The 19,330-nt window shown below is 44.1% G+C and overlaps 1 protein-coding gene across 3 annotated transcripts in view; it reads left to right on the forward strand.

Moving 5' to 3' along the window:
- The window catches only part of NCAPH (non-SMC condensin I complex subunit H), a 39,535-nt gene extending 20,463 nt beyond the window's left edge, over positions 1 to 19,072 (forward strand). For 2 of the 3 annotated variants that reach the window (XM_081960979.1, XM_081960978.1), the window contains exons 9-18: positions 855 to 1,051; positions 2,347 to 2,495; positions 4,077 to 4,183; positions 5,028 to 5,150; positions 5,794 to 5,907; positions 9,702 to 9,890; positions 10,948 to 11,070; positions 14,778 to 14,857; positions 16,458 to 16,533; positions 18,563 to 19,072. In XM_081960979.1, coding sequence (XP_081817105.1) covers positions 855 to 1,051; positions 2,347 to 2,495; positions 4,077 to 4,183; positions 5,028 to 5,150; positions 5,794 to 5,907; positions 9,702 to 9,890; positions 10,948 to 11,070; positions 14,778 to 14,857; positions 16,458 to 16,533; positions 18,563 to 18,622 — 1,218 coding nt within the window. In that variant the 3' untranslated portion in view covers positions 18,623 to 19,072. The remainder of the gene's footprint in view (positions 1 to 854; positions 1,052 to 2,346; positions 2,496 to 4,076; positions 4,184 to 5,027; positions 5,151 to 5,793; positions 5,908 to 9,701; positions 9,891 to 10,947; positions 11,071 to 14,777; positions 14,858 to 16,457; positions 16,534 to 18,562) is intronic. The other variant, XM_081960977.1, reaches the window with a different exon arrangement.
- The last annotated feature ends 258 nt before the right edge of the window (positions 19,073 to 19,330 follow it).

Here is a 19,330-nt window from a genome sequence, read left to right on the forward strand (position 1 = left end):
CCCTGCTGGCAACTCTCCTCATTTCCCTGTGGATTCAAGCGATCGGGCAGGATCCTTTTTAGTAGCAGGGGAGGAGGGGGGAACAGAGCAGCCAGCACGAGTGAAAGAAGCCTCTTGCCGCTTGTCCTTTCCCCCGTTCCGGCTGTTTTTCACCCTTTGGAGGTTTCAGGGAATCCTCCGGAGATTTTAAAAAAAACTATCGAAAATCAGCTGGCCAGCGGGCGCATGTGCACTGGAGCTGACAGGGCAATGCCTCGCGTGCCCTCAGAAATGGCTCTGCGTGCCGCCTGTGGCACGCGTGCCATAGGTTCGCCATCACGGGTGTAGGTTCTGTTGCTTGAGCAGAGGGCTGGACTAGAAGACCTCCAAGGTTTCTTCCAGCTCATTCATCCTAGCCTATCCTATTATTATTCTATAACTATTTAGAGCCTAGCATTGTACAGTTAGCTTTAAAATTTTTTTCATACATTCACAAATATATAATCTCATAACTCATTAATAATATACCTTTCCCCCACTCCTCTCCTCTTCTTCCATTTCCTCCCCTCTCCTTTTCCCTTTCTTTTTTCCCTCTCCTTTCTCCTCTTCTTACCCTTCCCTCTACTCCTCTATCCATTTCCTCTTTTCGTTGCTGTATTTACATATTTTCCTTTTCCATCTGGTGTATTTTCAGGATGGCATTCCAGCAGACTGTTCTGTATTTACATAGCCATCTTAAATTTCCTCTTCTGCAATTCATTTTCCATTTTAATAGTTACACATATTATCAGCATTGTACAGTTGGCTTTTGATTGTCATCCTCCTAACTGTCCTTTTGAGAAGAAGAAAAGACTTAAATGTTGTTTTGTGTTCAGTCAGTCTCTGCTCTGTTAGATAAATTCAAGAAGAGTGACCAGGCGTTTGATATCAACGCAGAGACGGATAACGAGTATCTTGAGGATAGGATGGAAGATGATTTTGATGCCGATGTTCTAGACAAGACGATGGCCAAAGATCTTGGTGAATTCTCCGAAAAGCTGGAATCGTGCCGAATATCACCAGAACTTTCAAGGTTTATATGTCCTTCTTGGAATATTTGGGGATAGAGTTGGTGCTTTTGAGAAGTTTTCAATGAGAATTTAATTGTTACCTTCACTGAAAAATGAATCAGGAACAATGTTAATAAAAACACGGATCTTATTCAAGGGGTCTTTGACTTATGACCGTAACAGCCCAAAATTTCTATTGCTAAGAGAGACATTTGTTAAGTGAGTCTTGCTCCTTTTTTACAACCTTTCTTGCCACGGTTGTTAAGTGAATCACTGCAATTGTTTTATATATATATATATACATTTTTAAAGTTCTATATTTATGTTGTGTGTGAACAGAGTTGGTTCTGGGTATCATTCATATTAATCCAATTCACAATAACAATATTAATAATCCCTGTCACATTTCTCAAGCATAAGTAATCCTTATTACTGTATTTTTCGGACTATCAGACGCACCATGATTTTGAAGAGGTAAATTAAAAAAAACCAGGTTTTGCACTCTGCAGGCCTCCCAAACCCTCTGCACACCTCATTTTTGCAAAAAAAAAAAAGGGGGGGGCATGCAGAGCTTTGGGAGGATCTTAGAGTGTTCCTAGGGGCTGGGGGGGGGCAAAAATGAGCAAAAACGGCCCATTTTTTGCTTGTGTTTGCCCTCCCCGGCCCTCAGGAGCACTCTGGGAGCCTCCCAAACCGTCTGCATGCCCATTTTTGCAAAGGGGGTGGGGTTTCAGTAGGCCAAAAATGCTGTATTCAGTGTATAAGACGCACCCAGATTTTCACCCTCTTTTTTGACGGAAAAAAAAGTGCTTCTTATACACCGAAAAATACGGTATATCGTTCAAGCATATATATTCAAAAAATGCCTTATTCCTCATCTTTATCTCCACCTTCATATCTTTCTTGTTCTATTTAAACGTTTCTCTATTATATACGAACAAATGTAACCAAGTTTCCATTTATATTGATCCAGTTTACGCTAACATTGGTAGTAATCTCTATCACATTTATCAAGTTCATACAATCCTCATTATATTATACATCTGCTCTTTAATGCTTCGATTCTTAATCCATTTTTCCATTTTAATCCAATTCACAATAACAGTAGGAACAAAGTTAACTAGATATCACCGCAATTGTTAAGTTAATAGCAATAGTTAATTATGAAAGACAGTTGTAAGCTACCTTTTTCAGTGCTGTTGTAACTTCAAAACGGTCGCAAAACAAACCATTGTAAATCCAGGACTTACCTGCACAGCAAACCTTGAAGAAACAACAGTCACACTTTTAAAACTAGTGTTAAATCTCTTTCTTATAGAGAAAACCAGGTTTCAACGAAAGAAGGGGATATTGGGTCCATGTGTCTGCAGCTGTCTATGAATCCCAGCGAGTATTCTTACTTCAGCCCCCGAATTATGTCCATGTGGGCAGGCCCAGAACACTGGCGTTTTAAACCGCACCATAAAGGTAATGGTGGGCAGAGGCTGGGCAGGGCTTGGCAAGAGTTCAGCAGTCAAAGTTAATTGTGGCATCTCGCACATTTATGAAGAATCACAATCTTTTATCTGTTACTGTTTCCCTTCCTCTGTTGTGAGTCTACCTGACTTCTTTCACTGTTTTCTTCTTCTCCTCCTGCTTCATCAGGGTTGCATATGAGTGCGCATGGGTTGACACATGCACTTTCCCCTTTTCAGAATCATGCTCTCTGAAGTTTACAAAAGTGTATTCTGTAGTACACAGTACAATCTATGTTGATCTCTTACTCCGTAATAGAAACGGCATCACGGCATATCTCTTTTTTAGTTAATAGTATACAGATCCATGATGGCGAACCTATGGCATGCCTGGCACACGCAGCATTGCCCGATCTCCTTCCGGCTTTCTGGTGCGCATGCACGTGTGACGATCCGCTGGCCTTGGTGCGGAAGTTCATTTCCCGGCACGCGCATGCCCCCTGGGCAGCTTCTCTTCCTGGTCGCGGCCCAGACAAGCACGCATGCTGCCTTTTCGGCATTCGGTGCCAAAACGTTTCGCCATCACAGATATAGATAAATATGTAGCAGTCACTTTTCCAATGTTTACTGTAATGCTTCCACCATCATTGCTTATTTTCTCACATCACTACCAGGATTGGTGGCTCAGGGTAGAGCTACACCTGATGTTCAATTATTTCGAAAGTGCCGTTTTGTGCTGCCTGTTGAAAGATACTTACCCCAGACTTTTGGACCTCAGGGACCACTAAATTCATACTTTTAAATCCCAAGGACCACTAATATGATCTGCCTAATGACTGGCTGCGTGGGTGTGGTCAACTTATGTCACTCACGTCGAGGGGGGCCTCGCTGGCCCCTACTCGCCCCTCCCCTCCCAGCCACTCCTCGCCCACCCGATCTCCTTAGGGCCCCAACAGGAAGCAGTTGCTGGAGCTAAGCAGCCACTATGAGAAAGAGTTGGCGAAACAGCTCAGTTCAAATTGGATCTGACGAAGAAGGAGGCTTAGCAGAAGGACCTCACTGAGGACTGCAAGCATAGGCTTTCCAATCAGAGGGAAGACCTATGGGAGTGCAAGGCCAGGTACCGGCGCCTGGAGGCTCAGCGGGCTGAGATGGTCAGTCAGTTCCAGGCCATGATGCAGTCCCACTGGAACGAGGCCCTCTGGCTCTTGGCCATCAGGGGCACTTTCCTCCAGCCTTTGCCCAAAGCCCCCCACCAGGAGACAGAAACAGACCACAAGTTGGAATTCCTGCCCCCCTATGCCCCTCACAAAAAGACCCCGAAGGGGGAGACTCTCTGCAGCAACACAAGCTTTCATTGCATGTATCCGTCCCAGTGGCCGTAGTTTGAGTACCCCTGATTTAGTGCAATATAAAAAATGCAAATATTTTTTCTGTGGACCACCAACATTTTTTCAGGGACCACCATTTAAAGTTCACTTTTATAGAGCAATTCTGTTCAGGGTTACATGCAGCAACACTAAAAAAAGAGAGGAAGATTTAACGTTCTATGGCAGAGCAAGCCACTTCCTTCCATCCTGTCTTCTATCCTCAGGTGATGCCAAGTCTGAGAGAGTCAGTAAAAGGAAAACAGTTAAGAAAGTCTTTGAGATCAATTTTGACGAGGAGATTGACTTTGAACTTCACTTCCGCAAAACTCGGGTAGGTTTTTCTTTTCCACCCTGAAGGCAGGAGAAGAAACAACGGGTGGAAAAACAATTAAAGAGGAATCCAACTCAGAACTAGAGAGAAATTTTCAACACTGTCTCAGTGGCTTTCAAACGGAGATGAGCACCACTCCCAGAGGCAAACCAGTAGTTCCAACCCGCAGATGGACCCGTCCCAGTGCTATCCCATCTTATATAATCGCCATGTGTTTGATGCCGCACGCATGTGCGGATGGTGCACAGGCTTGTGGTCCCCCAGTGGCCAGCAGAGCAGATTCGGAGAGTCAGGAGGTTGGGGAGGAACTTGGGCCAGTCCTGGAGTCTGAGGAAGGCTCTGTTGAGGGCTCTGCATCGGAGGCAGAGAGTGGGGAGGCAGGGCCGTATGCCAGTTATCAGCTGTCAGTGAGGCAGAAGAACAGCTGGAGCCTGTTCCCAGTGTGCACATGCGCAGAGCTGCCAGATGAAGGGAACACTAAAGAACAGGGTCCGACTTGGGAGTAAGGCCACAGGTGGACGATGAACGCCCCCTCCCAGAGAAAATAAAAGAGGAGCAAAAGGGGAGTGGAGTTTACAGGAGACAATTATTTCACTTAATTGGTTTCGGGAAGCCTCGGTCAGAACAGCGCTCACATTTTCAGTTCTAGGCGAACCGATTGTTACATTATGTGACTCCCTCCTCTCACCATTCCACTATACTCAGCAACAACTAGCAGAGTAAACTCTGCAGGGACTCCTTTACCATTACCAAATCTAAATCAGTGCAAAGTGTGATTTAAGATAAAACATGTGCAGCATTCCTATTAGAGGATGTTTCTGACATTTCTGGTTTTCTAAAACAGGCAGCTACGGTCCTGTCAAAGTCAACCCTCCAAAGCCAAAACAAGAAAAGCAACACCCTCCCAAAGGACTTCCATTATGATCCAGACAACCTCACTCAGCTGTTCCTCAAACCTCAAATCAGGGTAAGGTTTGCTTTGTCAATGTGTAAGGATCTCAGCAGAGATAATGACAGCTTGCTACTCTGGCCAGAAGATTGGCTAAAGAGGTTTTCTACCTGAGCCTTAGTGCAGGGGTGTCCAAACTTGGGAACTTTAAGATTTGTGGACTTCAACTCCCAGAATTCCCCAGCCATCTTCAAGTCCACAAGTCTTAAAGTTCCCAGGTTTGAAGACCTCTGCCCTAAAGGGTTGTTTAGATCAGACAAACATCTTTCTTATTGCTGAGCTGAAGACTTTAACGCTTGTTCTTGTGGAAAATTAGAGCAGGTTGTTTGCTGTTCTTACCATTGATCCGTATTCTCACTGTGCTGCCTCTGTTTTAAGTCACTGCAGTCTTCTATTTTCCTCTGAATTAAGATGGACATGGTGGCTCAGTGCCTAAGACACTGAGCTTGTCGATCAGAAAGGTTGGCAGGTCGGTGGTTTGAATCCCTTGTTGACTTCCACTCCCAGAATTCCCCAGCCAGCTGGCTGGGGAATTCTGGGAGTGGAAGTCCACAAGTCTTAAAGTTCCCAAGTTTGGACACCCCTGCCTTAGTGCATTAATTAGTGCGTCAATTCTATGAAAGAATTGTCATGATTCTTTCACTTTATTTTGTTTCTGCAGCTCTCAAACATGCCACTTCAGGGCCGCTCACCCAGTCACGACGACGACGATGAAGTTGGAGAATATGATTACAACAATCCCAATGATACCTCCAATTTCTGTCCCGCAGTGCAGGTGAGTTCTGATCATCAGAAGCGTGCTCTGTGTTTGACTGTCATTCTTCCTCATCTGAAACTGGGGTCTGGAAGTTAGAAAAGTTGGTTGCTGATAGCTGCAAGATTTGGGTATGATAGCTAATGAAACAATGGAGAATTTTAATGCTAATACTCGTGTTTCCCCCCCAAAAATAAGACTGGGTCTTATATTAATTTTTGCTCAAAAGACTCATTAGGGCTTATTATCTGGTTAGGTCTTACTTTTGGGAGGAATACGGTATTTAATGCATCCATCTGGCTGTCAATCTTATTTTTGGGATAGGGCTTATAATTAAGAGGAAGGCTTTCAAAAGCCAGAACTTTTCAAATGTTGCTAAAATAATATCTAACATTTCTTGCACTATGGGTTTCCTTTGGCTGTTCATACGATAATGTCTACTGAGCCACGGTGGCGCAGTGGTTAGAGTGCAGTTCTGCAGGCTACTTCTGCTGCCTGCCGGCTGCCTGCAATTTGGTAGTTCGAATCTCGCCAGGCTCAAGGTTGACTCAGCCTCCCGTCCTTCTGAGGTGGGTCAAATGAGGACCCAGATATTTGGGAGCAAGAGGCTGACTCAGTAAACCTCTTAGAGAGGGCTGGAAATCATTGGAAAGCGGTATGTAAGTCTAAGTGCTATTGCCTGCCTTCCATCCCATGGTGGCGCAATGATTAGAATATCACAGGCTGACTGCCCACTGCCAGGAGTTTGAACGTGACCAGCTCAAGGATGACTCAGCCTTCCATCCTTTCCAAGGTGGGTAAAATGAGGACCCAGATTGTTGGGGGCAAGAGGCTGACTCTGTAAACCGCTTAGAGAGGACTGGAAAGCACTGGAAAGTGGTATATAAGTCTAAGTGATATTGCTATTGCTAAGAGCCATATATGCTAAGAGCACAGTAGGAAGTAGGAAGACCAATGAAGAGTTGTCAATGGTAAAAAATATTGGCAGTAAAAAAATAATAATCTTGAAATCTCTTTTTAAAAAGTTTTCTCTTCCTGCTGTGCTAATTCTGCCAATTCTTCCTCCTTTGGGACGTACTCATCAGTAAAGGTACTGTACTGGTAGTCCTCAGCTTAACAGCAGTTCATTTAGTGACCGTTCAGAATTACGATTCTTTGAAAAAGTGACTTATGGCCGGTTTTCACACGTGACCATTGCAGTATCCCCTGTGTGGTTGTGTAATCAACATTTGGATGCTTGGCAACTGTGTTTATGACTGTGGCAGTGTCCTTGGGGGGAGGTCACGTGATCGCTTTTTGCGACCCTGACAGGAAGCCACATTGACAAGAAAGGTCATAATAGAGGGCAAAGCCCACTTAACAACACTCTTTGAACCAGAGGGTTATGATAAAGGGACCACATATTTAGTTTTACATATGCTTGGCAAATATTTGGATTATATTTGCCAAATACTGGAAAAATAAAAAACACTCCGTAAGACAAAGAAGCAATTCGGAAAATTTTAGAGAACCTCCAATGTGCTGAAATGGATAGGCTAACTTTTAAAATTAAGGATAAAGAAGATTCAGAACATTACCTGACATGAAACAGTTTCTATGAGTGGCTGGAGACAATGGGTAGGAATTAGAGGGAAAAAAGACTCTCAATGTCTGTATTAAAATAGAGATGATTTTCAACTATAAATATGATAATTTATAAAATGTAAATAGGCCAAGATATAAAAAAATCCCAGTGTAAATTATTTGGTTATACTCTTACAATTATATTTAATAAAAGTGTTATCATAGTTACTGTTATGAGTTCATGTGTTAATATTTACCAAGGTTTTTTTATTCTGGTTTTTATGTAACTGACATACCCTGTATTCAAAAATGCTATAAATAATGCACACACACACATATATATACACATCTACATAAACACACAAACAAATACATACATACACAACTCTTGCTTAGCAATGGAAACTTTGAGCTCAATTGTCATAAATCAAGGACTACCTGCATTATTATTATTATTATTATATGATTGTATCACAGCGGCCAGTTATTTCGCCAGATTTGGCATTGATTACTAGTCGGGCCCCACCCAGGGGCCTAGGATGTCGTAACGTATTTTCGTAATATACGTGCAGATCCAAGCAGTGCAGCTTTTTGCATTTGACTGATGGTGATTTTGTCAAGTTTTAGCTGTTTTAAATGTAATTCCAGTGCTTTTGGAATAGCACCCAGTGTGCCGATGACCACTGGAATTACCACTGCTGGTTTGTGCCATAATCGTTGAATTTCAATTTTTAAGTCCTGGTATTTCGCGATTTTTTCATGTTCCTTCTCGTCGACCCTGCGATATATAACCTGGTATTGCGATGTCTATGATTGTAACCTTATTTTTCTCTATTATTATTATTATTATTATTATTATTATTATTATTATTATTATTATTATTATTATTATTACTATACGATTGTATCACAGCGGCCAGTTGTTTCGCCGGATTTGGCATTGATTACTAGTCGGGCCCCACCCAGGGGCCTAGGACGTCGTAACGTATTTTCTTAATATACGTGCAGATCCAAGCAGTGCAGCTTTTTGCATTTGACTGATGGTGATTTTGTCAAGTTTTAACTGTTTTAAATGTAATTCCAGTGCTTTTGGAATAGCACCCAGTGTGCCGATGACCACTGGAATTACCACTGTTGGTTTGTGCCATAATCGTTGGATTTCAATTTTTAAGTCCTGGTATTTCGCGACTTTTTCATGTTCCTTCTCCTCAACCCTGCTATCACCTGGTATTGCGATGTCTATGATTGTAACCTTCTTTTTCTCAACCAGTGTGATGTCTGGTGTGTTATGCATTATTATTATTATTATTATTATTATTATTATTATTATTATTATTATTATTATCGCATCAACAGAATTGTATCACAATTGGATTTCGATTTTTAAGTCCTGGTATTTCGCGATTTTTTCATATTCCTTCTCGACGACCCTGCTATCACCTGGTATTGCGATGTCTATGATTGTAACCTTATTTTTCTCAACCAGTGTGATGTCTGGTGTATTATGCGCCAGTATTTTATCTGTTTGTATGTGAAAATCCCACAAGATCTTGACCATCTGACCCTCGATGACTTTTTCAGGCTTATGTTCCCACCAGTTTGTTGCTGTTTTAATATTATAATTTTTGCACAAATTCCAGTGGATCATTTGTGCCACTGAATTGTGCCGCATTTTATAGTCAGTCTGCACGATTTTTTTACAGCAGCTGAGTATGTGGTCAACAGTTTCATCAACTTCTTTGCAGAGTCTGCATTTGGCATCATCAGAGGATTTTTCGATTTTGACCTTAATGGCATTTGTGCGGATAGCTTGTTCTTGTGCAGCCAGGATTAGTGACTCTGTTTCTTTCTTTAATGTACCTGTTGTTAACCATAACCAAGTTTTTTTACTGTCCACTTTATCTTTTATTTTTTCCAGAAATTGGCCATGCAATGCTTTGTTCTGCCAACTCTCCATTCTTAATGTTATCACATCTTTTCTGTATTCTTGTTTCGTCTGTTGGGCCTTCAGTAGATTTTTGTTCTTTACTTCGATTAATAGATGTTCTTGACTTTCTTTTAAATAATCTGCCAGTGCATGTTTTTCTTCTTCAACTATTTGCTTCTTATTTTATTATCATCATCATCTTCATCTTCTTCATCATCATCATCATAATTATTTTAGAACTCTCTGACTGAGAAAGACACACTATTGAACTCTTAAGACTTGACCCCTCTCCTCTTCATTTTTTCCCTCTCTTCTTTCTGTTCAGGATGGCGACAGCGATGATGACGACGACGACAACGGGCCTGTGAACTTCATAGGTCAGGGAGGGATGTTTGAAATGACAGCCTACCCTACGGGTGGAGATGACCACGATGGAGAACTTGGTGATGGAAAGGCCAGAGGATTCAACATCTCCACCTATGGTGAAGCCAACATGGTAGCTGAGCCTCCAAAGGCAAGCATGAGTTTGGAACGCACAGTCCCAAAATGGGGTCTCCCCCAATTCCCAATCAGCATCTGAAAGTGCCGGGTTGGGAAATTATGATATACAATACAACTTGGCGATGGGTGGAAGATCTACCTGTGACTTACCCATCGTGCAGGTAAGGGTAAGCTGCAAAAGTAGTTAGAATGTAGTATTGCAGGCAAACTCTGCACACAGCCTGGAATTTGATTCTGATGGGGTTGAAGGTTGACTCGGCCTTCCATCCTTCCGAGGTCAGTAAAATGTGGACCTAGATTGTTGGGGGCAAAAGGCTGACTCTGTGAAACCACTATGAAGCAGTTTCCTCCTGCTGTTTTCCTTCCTTCCTTCTCTCTTACTCCCTTTCCCTTTCTCCTTCCTGGTGCCGCAATGGCTAGGAGGCCAGTATTGCAGGCTAACTCTGCCCACTGCCAGGAGTTTGATTCTGTCTAGCTCAAAGTTGATTCAGCCTCCCATTCCAACAGTTAACAGAACATAGGTAAACCTCCAAGTGCTTCAACGATCCTCTAAAAGGATGCAAATGACCAGCTGCCTGCAAGGAGTATAAATCCTTCTATTCCCCACCATCCTGCCAGAGCTGAGGAAGCTTCTTGGATGAGGTCTAGAAATACGAGAAGTGAAACATCTTCCAAAGAAAAAATCAAGCTAGTCCAGTTACCTCCTGAAAAAAACACCTTTGGGACAACCAGGATGACTGAGAATCTACAGAGGGCAATCATGTATCTCTATTTGTATTTTAAGTTAATGAAAGATATGGCTTATATTTCGTCTCTTCATAACTGGACAGGAAATTCCATGCTTTTCATATCTCGGGCAGGCTGAGGTGGGCTTGCTTTTGTGATAAACTAGCTCGAAACTTAGTTCTAGATTAGTTTTCTCATTCTGTGTGCTTTTTCCTCTAGAAAGCAGATGTATTTATTTTAAGTAAATCTCGCAAGTACAGAATAGCAGTACTTTAAAAGGCAGGATTGCAGGTTTGTCTTTGGGTTATATTGGTCTTCTAACTCTGCCTAATTTTGGATTCCAGGTGAACAAAATAGACATTCAATATGCAAAAACTGCCAAAAAGATGGACATGAAGAGGCTCAAGCACAGCATGTGGCACCTCTTGACAGAGATCCCAAAGAATCAGGCCGAGGAAGAGGTACACGTAAGGAAATCTGTTTTGGGGGTTGTTTTTTGGGGGGGGGTCGTTCTCGTTTTCTCCTTTGGTATCTTAGTCGACTTTCTCGGAAACTCTGCTTCTTAAGGCAATAACCGCATACTTTTAATCAACGCTTTGCAAAAAAAAAGAACTGCAAAATTTTGTTTTCTTGGAAAAGGACATCCTGAGAACAACATTGCTTCTCCATACTTCAGTAGACAGTATTAAAAGATTGGAGATTATCAGGAGGATATATGTTAAAAATATTAATATGAAAGATGTTTATTGAAATGAAATTACTAACGCCATCAACATTAAATGGAGCAAGCTCAGAAGTTGAAATACACCATGCAAGCGAGATGAAGAGAGTGGAAGAGAGAAGGGAGACAAGAGGAGGAAGAGAGGGGTTAGGAGAGAGGGAGAGGGGAAAGAGGAAGAGAGAAAGAAAGAATGGAAAGAGGAGAGAGGAGAATGAGAGAGGAAGGGGAAGTAGAGAAGAGAAGGATGATAGAGGGAAGAGAGGAGGTAGGGAGGAGGAGAGAGGGAGAAGAAAGTGATGGATATTATTTATTTATTTATTTATTTATTTATTTATTTATTTTATTAAATTTGTTAGCTGCTCCCTCTCCACAAAGGGACTCGGGGCGGCGTACAATAAATAAAAATAAATAAAAACACATATTATAAAATTACACATTGTACGGAGGAGGTATAAAACACAATACAATCATTATAATAACATAGAAATATTAAAATAAGTTAAATTAAAAACCCCAATGGAAATTGCAAGTTTAAAAATTGCCAGGAGGAATAAAATGGAGCTATGGTTGAGCCAGGCTTGCTAGTTGAAAAAGGTGGGTCTTGAGTTTTGAACGGAAGGAGCGGAGGTCGGTGGTAATCCTAATATCCGGGGGGAGGTCATTCCAGAGGGCTGGGCCCATCACAGAGAAGGCCCTACTCCTGGGCGCCGCCCTCTGGCACTGCTTAGTGGACGGCACCCAGAGAAGTCCCTCTCTGTGAGAGCGAATTGGTCGTAGGGATGTATGGGGCAGGATGCGATCCCGCATGTAGCTAGGTCCTGTGCCATGGAGCGCTTTGAAGATGGTAATCAACACCTTGAAACGCACCCGATAGACCACAGGAAGCCAGTGCAGCTCGCGCAGGAGAGGTGTTATATGGGAGTATCTTGTACTCCCCATAATCACCCGCGCGGCTGCGTTCTGGACCAGCTGCAGTCTTCGAGCGCATCTCAAGGGAAGCCCCATGTAGAGAGCATTACAGTAGTCTAGGTGGGACGTCACCAGCGTGTGAGTGACTGTGCGAAGGGCATCCCGGCCCAATAGGGGGCGCAATTGGCGCACCAGGCGAACCTGGTGGAACGCCCCCCTCGCCACGGCTGCCACATGGTCATCCATGGACAGCCGGGCATCCAGGAGGACGCCCAAATTGCGCACCCGTTTCATGGTGGCTAGTTGCTCGCCCCCAATGGCCAGTGTTGGAATTAGCTGGTTGAACCGGGGGGGCCGGAAGCCACAGCCACTCCGTCTTGGAGGGGTTGAGTTTGAGTCGGTTGTCACCCATCCAGACCCGTACGGCTTCCAAACACCGGGACATCATTTCAACGGCCTCATTGGGGTGGTTCGGGGTGGAGATGTACAGCTGTGTATCATCAGCGTACAGATGATATCCCACCCCAAAACCACGGATGATCTCACCCAGCGGTTTCATATATGTGTTGAACAGGAGAGGTGAGAGGACTGACCCCTGCGGCACTCCACAAATGAGAGGCCTCAGGGACGACCTCTGCTCCCCTGCCAACACACGCTGCGTCCGGTCGGAGAGGTAGGAGCAGAACCACCATAGAACGGTGCCCCTTACCTCCAGCCGGTGCAGGAGGATACCATGGTCGATGGTATCAAAAGCCGCTGAGAGATCTAATAGGACCAGGATAGAGGAACAACCCCTATCCCTGGCCCTCCAGAGATCATCAACCAACGCGACCAAGGCCGTCTCTGTGCTGTGCCCGGGTCGGAAGCCGGACTGGCGCGGGTCTAGATAATCATTCTCCTCCAGGTGACGTGGGAACTGTTGGGCCACCACACTCTCCACACTCTCTACAACCTTCGTTAAAAAAGGAAGGTTGGAGACAGGACGGTAATTGGCTAGCTCCGTTGGGTCCAGGGAAGGCTTCTTGAGTAAGGGTCTCACAACCGCCTCTTTCAAGGCGGCCGGTAAGAACCCCTCGCCCAATGAAGCGTTCACTAGCACCAAGAGCCATTCTCTTGTAACCTCCCAGGATGCCAGTACAAGCCAGGAGGGACACGGGTCCAATGAACATGTGGTGGCTCGTAGTCGCCCGCGTAACCTGTCCAAATCCTTGATGGCCACCGAGTCAAACTCCTCCCAGGATGGTCTCTCAAGACTTGCCTGGGGCATCCCTCCTAGCCCACTGAGTGGGATAGGATATAAATATAGTGTATGGAGAGCAGAAGAGCCAATGATAGTTTTGGAGGCTTGATGGTAAGACGAATTGACATAATATTGAATAATACAAAATAGTGTTGGTTATGTAATGATATACATGTGGTTATTTGTATGAAAATAAAAATAAAGATTGGTTATTATCACACCTGAAATCCTGCAAACCTGGCATACTGCAACCAATTTTGTCACCATACTACAAAAAAGATGTTCAGACTTTGGAAGAAGTTCAGAGAAGAGCAGCTAAGATGATCAAAGGCCTGGAGACTAAAACCATAGGAAGAACGGCTGCAGGATTTGGGTTTGGCTAGTCTGAAGAAAGGAAGAAATAGGAGTGAGATTATAGCAGTATTTCTGTACATGAGGGACTGCCCCAAAGAAGATGGGGGTCAATTTATTCTCCAAGGCACCTGAGGGCAGGACAAGAAGCAATGGCTGGAAACTAATCAAGGGGAGAAGCAACCTGGAATTAAGGAGAAACTTCCTAACAGTGAGGACAATTAACCAGGGGGACAGCTTGCCACCAGACGTTGTAAATGCTCCATCACTGGATCTTGTTAAGTGAATCTGTTGACTTTGCTTCTCCAAATGTCCCAAGAGGTGATCCTATTAGCCCCGGACATACAACCGTCATAAATATGAGTCAGTTGCCAAGTGTCTGGATTTGATGACGCGATCTGGAGATAATGGAATGGTGGTGTGAAAAACGGTCACATTTTTCAGTGCCGTTGTAACTTTGAACGGTCACTGAATGAACTGTTGTAAGTCAGGAACTATCTGTATAGAATAACAGAAGACATCTGATAGGTCATCCAGTCCAACCCCCCCCCCCCCCTCAGCCAAAGCAGGAGACCCTACACCATTTCTGACAGATGGCAGTCCAGTCTCTTCTTGAAAGCTTCCCGTGATGAAGCTCCCAGAACTTCTGAAGGCAACTTCTGTTCCATGGGTTGATTGTCAGAAAATTCCTCCTTATTTCCAGGTTGAATCTCTCCTGGATCAGTTTCCATCCATTATTCCATTATTCTCTGGCCTTCAAGGGTGCTTTGGAAAATAGCTTGACCCCCTCCCTCCTTTCTGTGGCAGCCCCTCAAATATTGGAAGATGCTCTCCTGTCTCCCCTGGTTCTTCTCTTCCCTAGACTAGCCATTGCATTGATCAAAACACAGCAAGTCCTGCCTAGAAGAGTTATGAGTTATCTGACTGCTTTTATTTCAACGTTCCTTCCGCAGAGTGAAGGCACAGAGAAAAAGGTCAACTCTTCATCCGTCCCGAAGGTCTTCAGTAGCATCACCAAGGACCTACTTCAAAGGTACATTCCAGGTGGAATGGGACACCTCGCTGTGGGACAATTTTACACAATTCTATTTTAATTATTTAAAACTAGCTGATAACCCGGTGTTGCCCGGGTATTTATTTATAGGGGGAAAATGTCAGGACCAAATGTAATTTCTAATGTTGAATTTTCTCCCTTACCAGAGGAAGCCTCCCTTGTAGTGTACTGTGAAGCTGTTATTGTGGCAACTCCACAGTAGAAACCATTTTACGGCAGTACAGTAGAAGCCATTTTAAGGCATAACAGCCTGTATCTTAACAGACGAGTGTTAAGGGTGTCTTACCTCCACAGTATTTGTTTCCAGAGAGTAAGTCATCTGTGTACCAAATTTGGTTGAAATTGCTTGAGGCATTCCAGAGTTAGGTTGGAACACACACACACACACACACACACACACACACACAGAGCCATTTTTATATAAATAGATAAATAAGAAATTATCTCAATATTTGCCATTCACGTTTCCTACTGTCCCTCCTTTTGCATTCTTTCTTCAATGTGATTCTGTTCCACTATTTCTTTGATATTATTGTAATTCTTGTCCTGCAGCCAGTTGGCCGTGGCGAATTGTCATAGGCCCCTTCTTAGGGTTTCAAAACTCTTTGTCAAATGCCAGGAAGTGAGATGAAGACACACTCATTTCTAGAAGGAGCCACCCAGTGGCGTGGTTGCCAATTTTTTTTATCACCAGTTCAGGCATGCCCATGCCCAGAAGTGTCCGGGCGGGTGAGCGGAGCCTCCCGCCGCTGCTACAACTGGTTCGCCTAATCCGGGCCAAATGGGCAGGAACCCGCCTCTGGAACCACTGCTCGAAACAAGCCCACTCCATAGGAACATGATGGCGAACCTAGGCACTCGTGCCCGAAATGGCACACGGAGCCATGTCACCTGGCACGCATGGTGTCGCCCGTTCCTCTTCCGGGTTTCTGGCGTGCATGCGCACATGACGATCAGCTGGCCTTTGTGCGTCTGGCAGTGCCAGAAACTGGAAGAGCTGGTCTTCTGTTTACTGGCGTGAGCATGTGCACTGGCCAGCTGATCGGTGCCTACGTATGCGTGGCAGTAACCGGAAGACTTGTTGGCTGACTCTATAAACCGCTTAGCGAGGGCTGTAAAAGCACTGTGAAGCGGCATAGAAGTCTAAGTGCTATTGCTATCACAATGCAAGGGTTCCAAGTAATACAACCAAAGCAAGCAGGATTACAAGGCAGGTAGGTTCCTCAAATAATACTTTTATCGGATATATACACAGATCTGGTGAAAACCGACTCTGAATATTCCCAGTTTTCACCTAATTCAAAGTAAAAATCTTTTTCCCCCCATCCCCAGTCAGTCACGTGGTCCAATCAAAGTGCCGTCCAGTTGCTTGGTAACTTTGGTCCTCCTCTCTTCCGCCACCTGTGGGAATGCCCTTGGTTCCCAGGAGAAACTATTCTGTTTTGGCTACAAGCCCCCAGCTATTTCTGTGTCCCGTCCCCCTCCCCCTCCCTCCGCTCCAGTGTGGCAACACAGAAGCTTCAAAATGCCCCCAGTCACACCAGCTTCAGGGTTGATGGCAATTTGTTCTGTCTTGCAGCCTGCCTTCCGTGATGGCGAAAAACCTCTCGGTCCCATTGGCCTTTGCCTGCCTCTTGCACCTGGCTAATGAAAAGGTGAGTACAAGGCGCAAGTCAAACCCAGGTAGTCCTTGACTTACGGCCGCCCAATCGAGCCCAACATTTCTGTTACTGAGTGAAACATCGAAGACAAATTTTACAGCCTCTCTTGCCGCAGTCATTAAATGAACCCCTGCTGTTGTCAAGATAGTATTCCACATTTGGAACACTGCATTCAGTTTTGTTCGCCATGATGTGGAAAAGATGTGGAGACTCTAGAAAGAGTGCAGAGAAGAGCAACAAATATGATGAGGGGACTGGAGACTAAAACATATGAAGAATGGTTGCAGGAACTGGGTATGTCTAGTTTAAGAGAAAGAAGGACTAGGGGAGACATGATAGCAGTCTTCCAATATCTCAGGGGTTGCCACAAAGAAGAGGGAGTCAAACTGTTCTCCAAGGCACCTGAGGGCAGAACAAGAAGCAATGGGTGGAAACTAATCAAGGAGAGAAGCAATTTAGAACTAAGGAGAAATTTCCTGACAGTTAGAATAATTAATCAGTGGAACAGAAGTTGCCTCCAGAAGTTGTGAATGCCCCAACACTGGAAGTCTTTAAGAAGACGTTGGAGAGCCATTTGTCTGAAATGGTATAGGGTTTCCTGCCTAAGCAGGGGGTTGGACTAGAAGACCTCCAAGGTCCCTTCCAACTCTGCTATTGTATTGTATTGTATAGTAAGATGGATGCTAAGTGAATCCGACTTCCTCATTGATTTGGCCTGCCACAAGGTGGACGGAGGGGATTACGTGATACACACACACCCCGGGGACGCTGCAACCGTCATAAGTATGAACCAGTTGCCAAACACCTCAATTTTGACCAGGAGGATGCTGCAATGGACATAAGCGTGGAAAAAACAGTTGTACATCTCCTTTTTTCAGCACCGTCTTAACCTCAAACAGTCACTAAACGAGCTGTTGTAAGTCGAGAACTACCTGTAGTAGGACGATCCTGTGGGAGGAACTTTTCAAAACTGCACCTGTGCAATAAGTGTTATACTTGCCTAAATGTAGAACATTACTTTTTTCACCATGAAATTCAATGATGAAAAAAGTCAGGTTCTGCATTTAGGCAAGAAAAACCAAATGCACAGGTATAGTATAGGTGGTACCTTGCTCAGTAGTAGTAACTGTGAAATGGATCTTGGAGTCCTAGTGGACAACCATTTAAATAGGAGCTAGCCGTGTGCAGCAGCTGCCAAAAAAGCCAACACAGTTCTAGGCTGCATCAACAGAGGGAGAGAATCAAGATCACGTGAAGAGTTAATACCTCTTTATAATGCCTTGGTATTCTTATAAAGAATATTGCATCCAGTTTTGGTCACCACGATATAAAAAAGATGTGAATACTCTAGAAAGAGTGCAGAGAAGAGCAACAAAGAGGATTAGGGGACTGGAGGCTAAAACATGAGGAACGGTTGCAGGAATTGGGTATGTCTACTCGGATGAAAAGAAGGACTAGGGGAGACATGATAGCAGTCTTCCAATATCTCAGGGGCTGCCCCAAGGAAGAGGCAGTCAAGCTGTTCTCCAAGGCACCTGAGTCAGACAAGAAGCAATGAAACTAATCAAGGAGAGAAGCAACTTAGAACGGAGAAGAAATTTCCTGACAGTTAGAACAAGTTAACCAGTGGAACAGAAGTTGCTTTCAGAAGTTGTGAATGCTCCAACACTGGACGTTTTTAAGAAGAGGTTGGACAACCATTTGTCTGAAGTGGTATAGGGTTTCCTGCCTAGGCAGGGGGTTGGACTAGAGGACCTCCAAGGTCCCTTCCAACTCTTATTCTATTCTATTCTAATTGACATCATTGTCAAACAGAGTGGATACTTTCCTGCTCCCGTTTCTTTCTTCCTTAAATTCTGTCTTCTCCTCACAAGTCTGCGAAGAAGGAATGAATCTAACCAGGGGTTGAAACCTTTTCTTTTGTGCCTTTGCCAATGCCGAGAAAAACTTGGGTTTGAGTTGGGGGTAGCTTTAAAGTCTGACGTTTGCTTCTTTCCCTCCCCCTCCCCCCACTTGTCCCCAGAACCTGAAGCTACAAGGGGTAGAAGACTTGTCGGAAGTCTTAGTGCTACCAGAAGATTAATTGGTGCTACCTGACACTCTCCAGCCTCCCAAGAAGGAATGGATCTGCCTTTTGGAGACTTTCTCCCCCCCAGTGCGTCAAGCGAAGGGCAGGAGCCTCCGCCTAATTCCATCGGTCCCTCCTGGGACAAAACAGGATACGATTTTGCATTATGGTTTCAGCAGTCAAAATCTGCTTGTCTTTTTAAAAGGACCCTGGGTGTTTTTAATTTTGGCCCTTTTCCCACGATGGGAAAGAGGGAGCTTTTTAACACGCCCGTGTGTGTTCTTGGCACAATTGCGGCCCTTGTATCCCATTCTGCTTTTTTAAAAAACCAGTTTTTCAGTTCCCGCCTTTCTTTCTACAGTTTCCTCTCTCCTGTCGTTTTTATCATTGTCTTAAGCCATTTTATATATTTGTACGCATCTTTTTTTCTCTTTTTTTAAAGGAATAAACCCAAACCTTCTAGTAGTCCTCCTCTGCCTGTGGCTTTCATTGGCTTTGAACTCTGACAGAACGGCCTCTGCGACTGGAATAGACAGGAGTGGCCAAAATTGTGGAAAGCTTTTGGGAAAAGTGTATATTCTCTAAAACTAGCTAATAACACCACTTTTTTTTTGAGTAGTGCCATAATATTATATATCAAGGTAAGGAAAGGTAATTTAATCAGAAATGCAACGCAATACCTTTTATGAAGGATTTGCTATTAGAATAGCAGTTATAAAGAAG

This window comes from Natrix helvetica (assembly GCF_964273705.1).
Source record: "Natrix helvetica genome assembly, chromosome: 8".
Lineage (NCBI taxonomy): Eukaryota > Metazoa > Chordata > Lepidosauria > Squamata > Natricidae > Natrix > Natrix helvetica.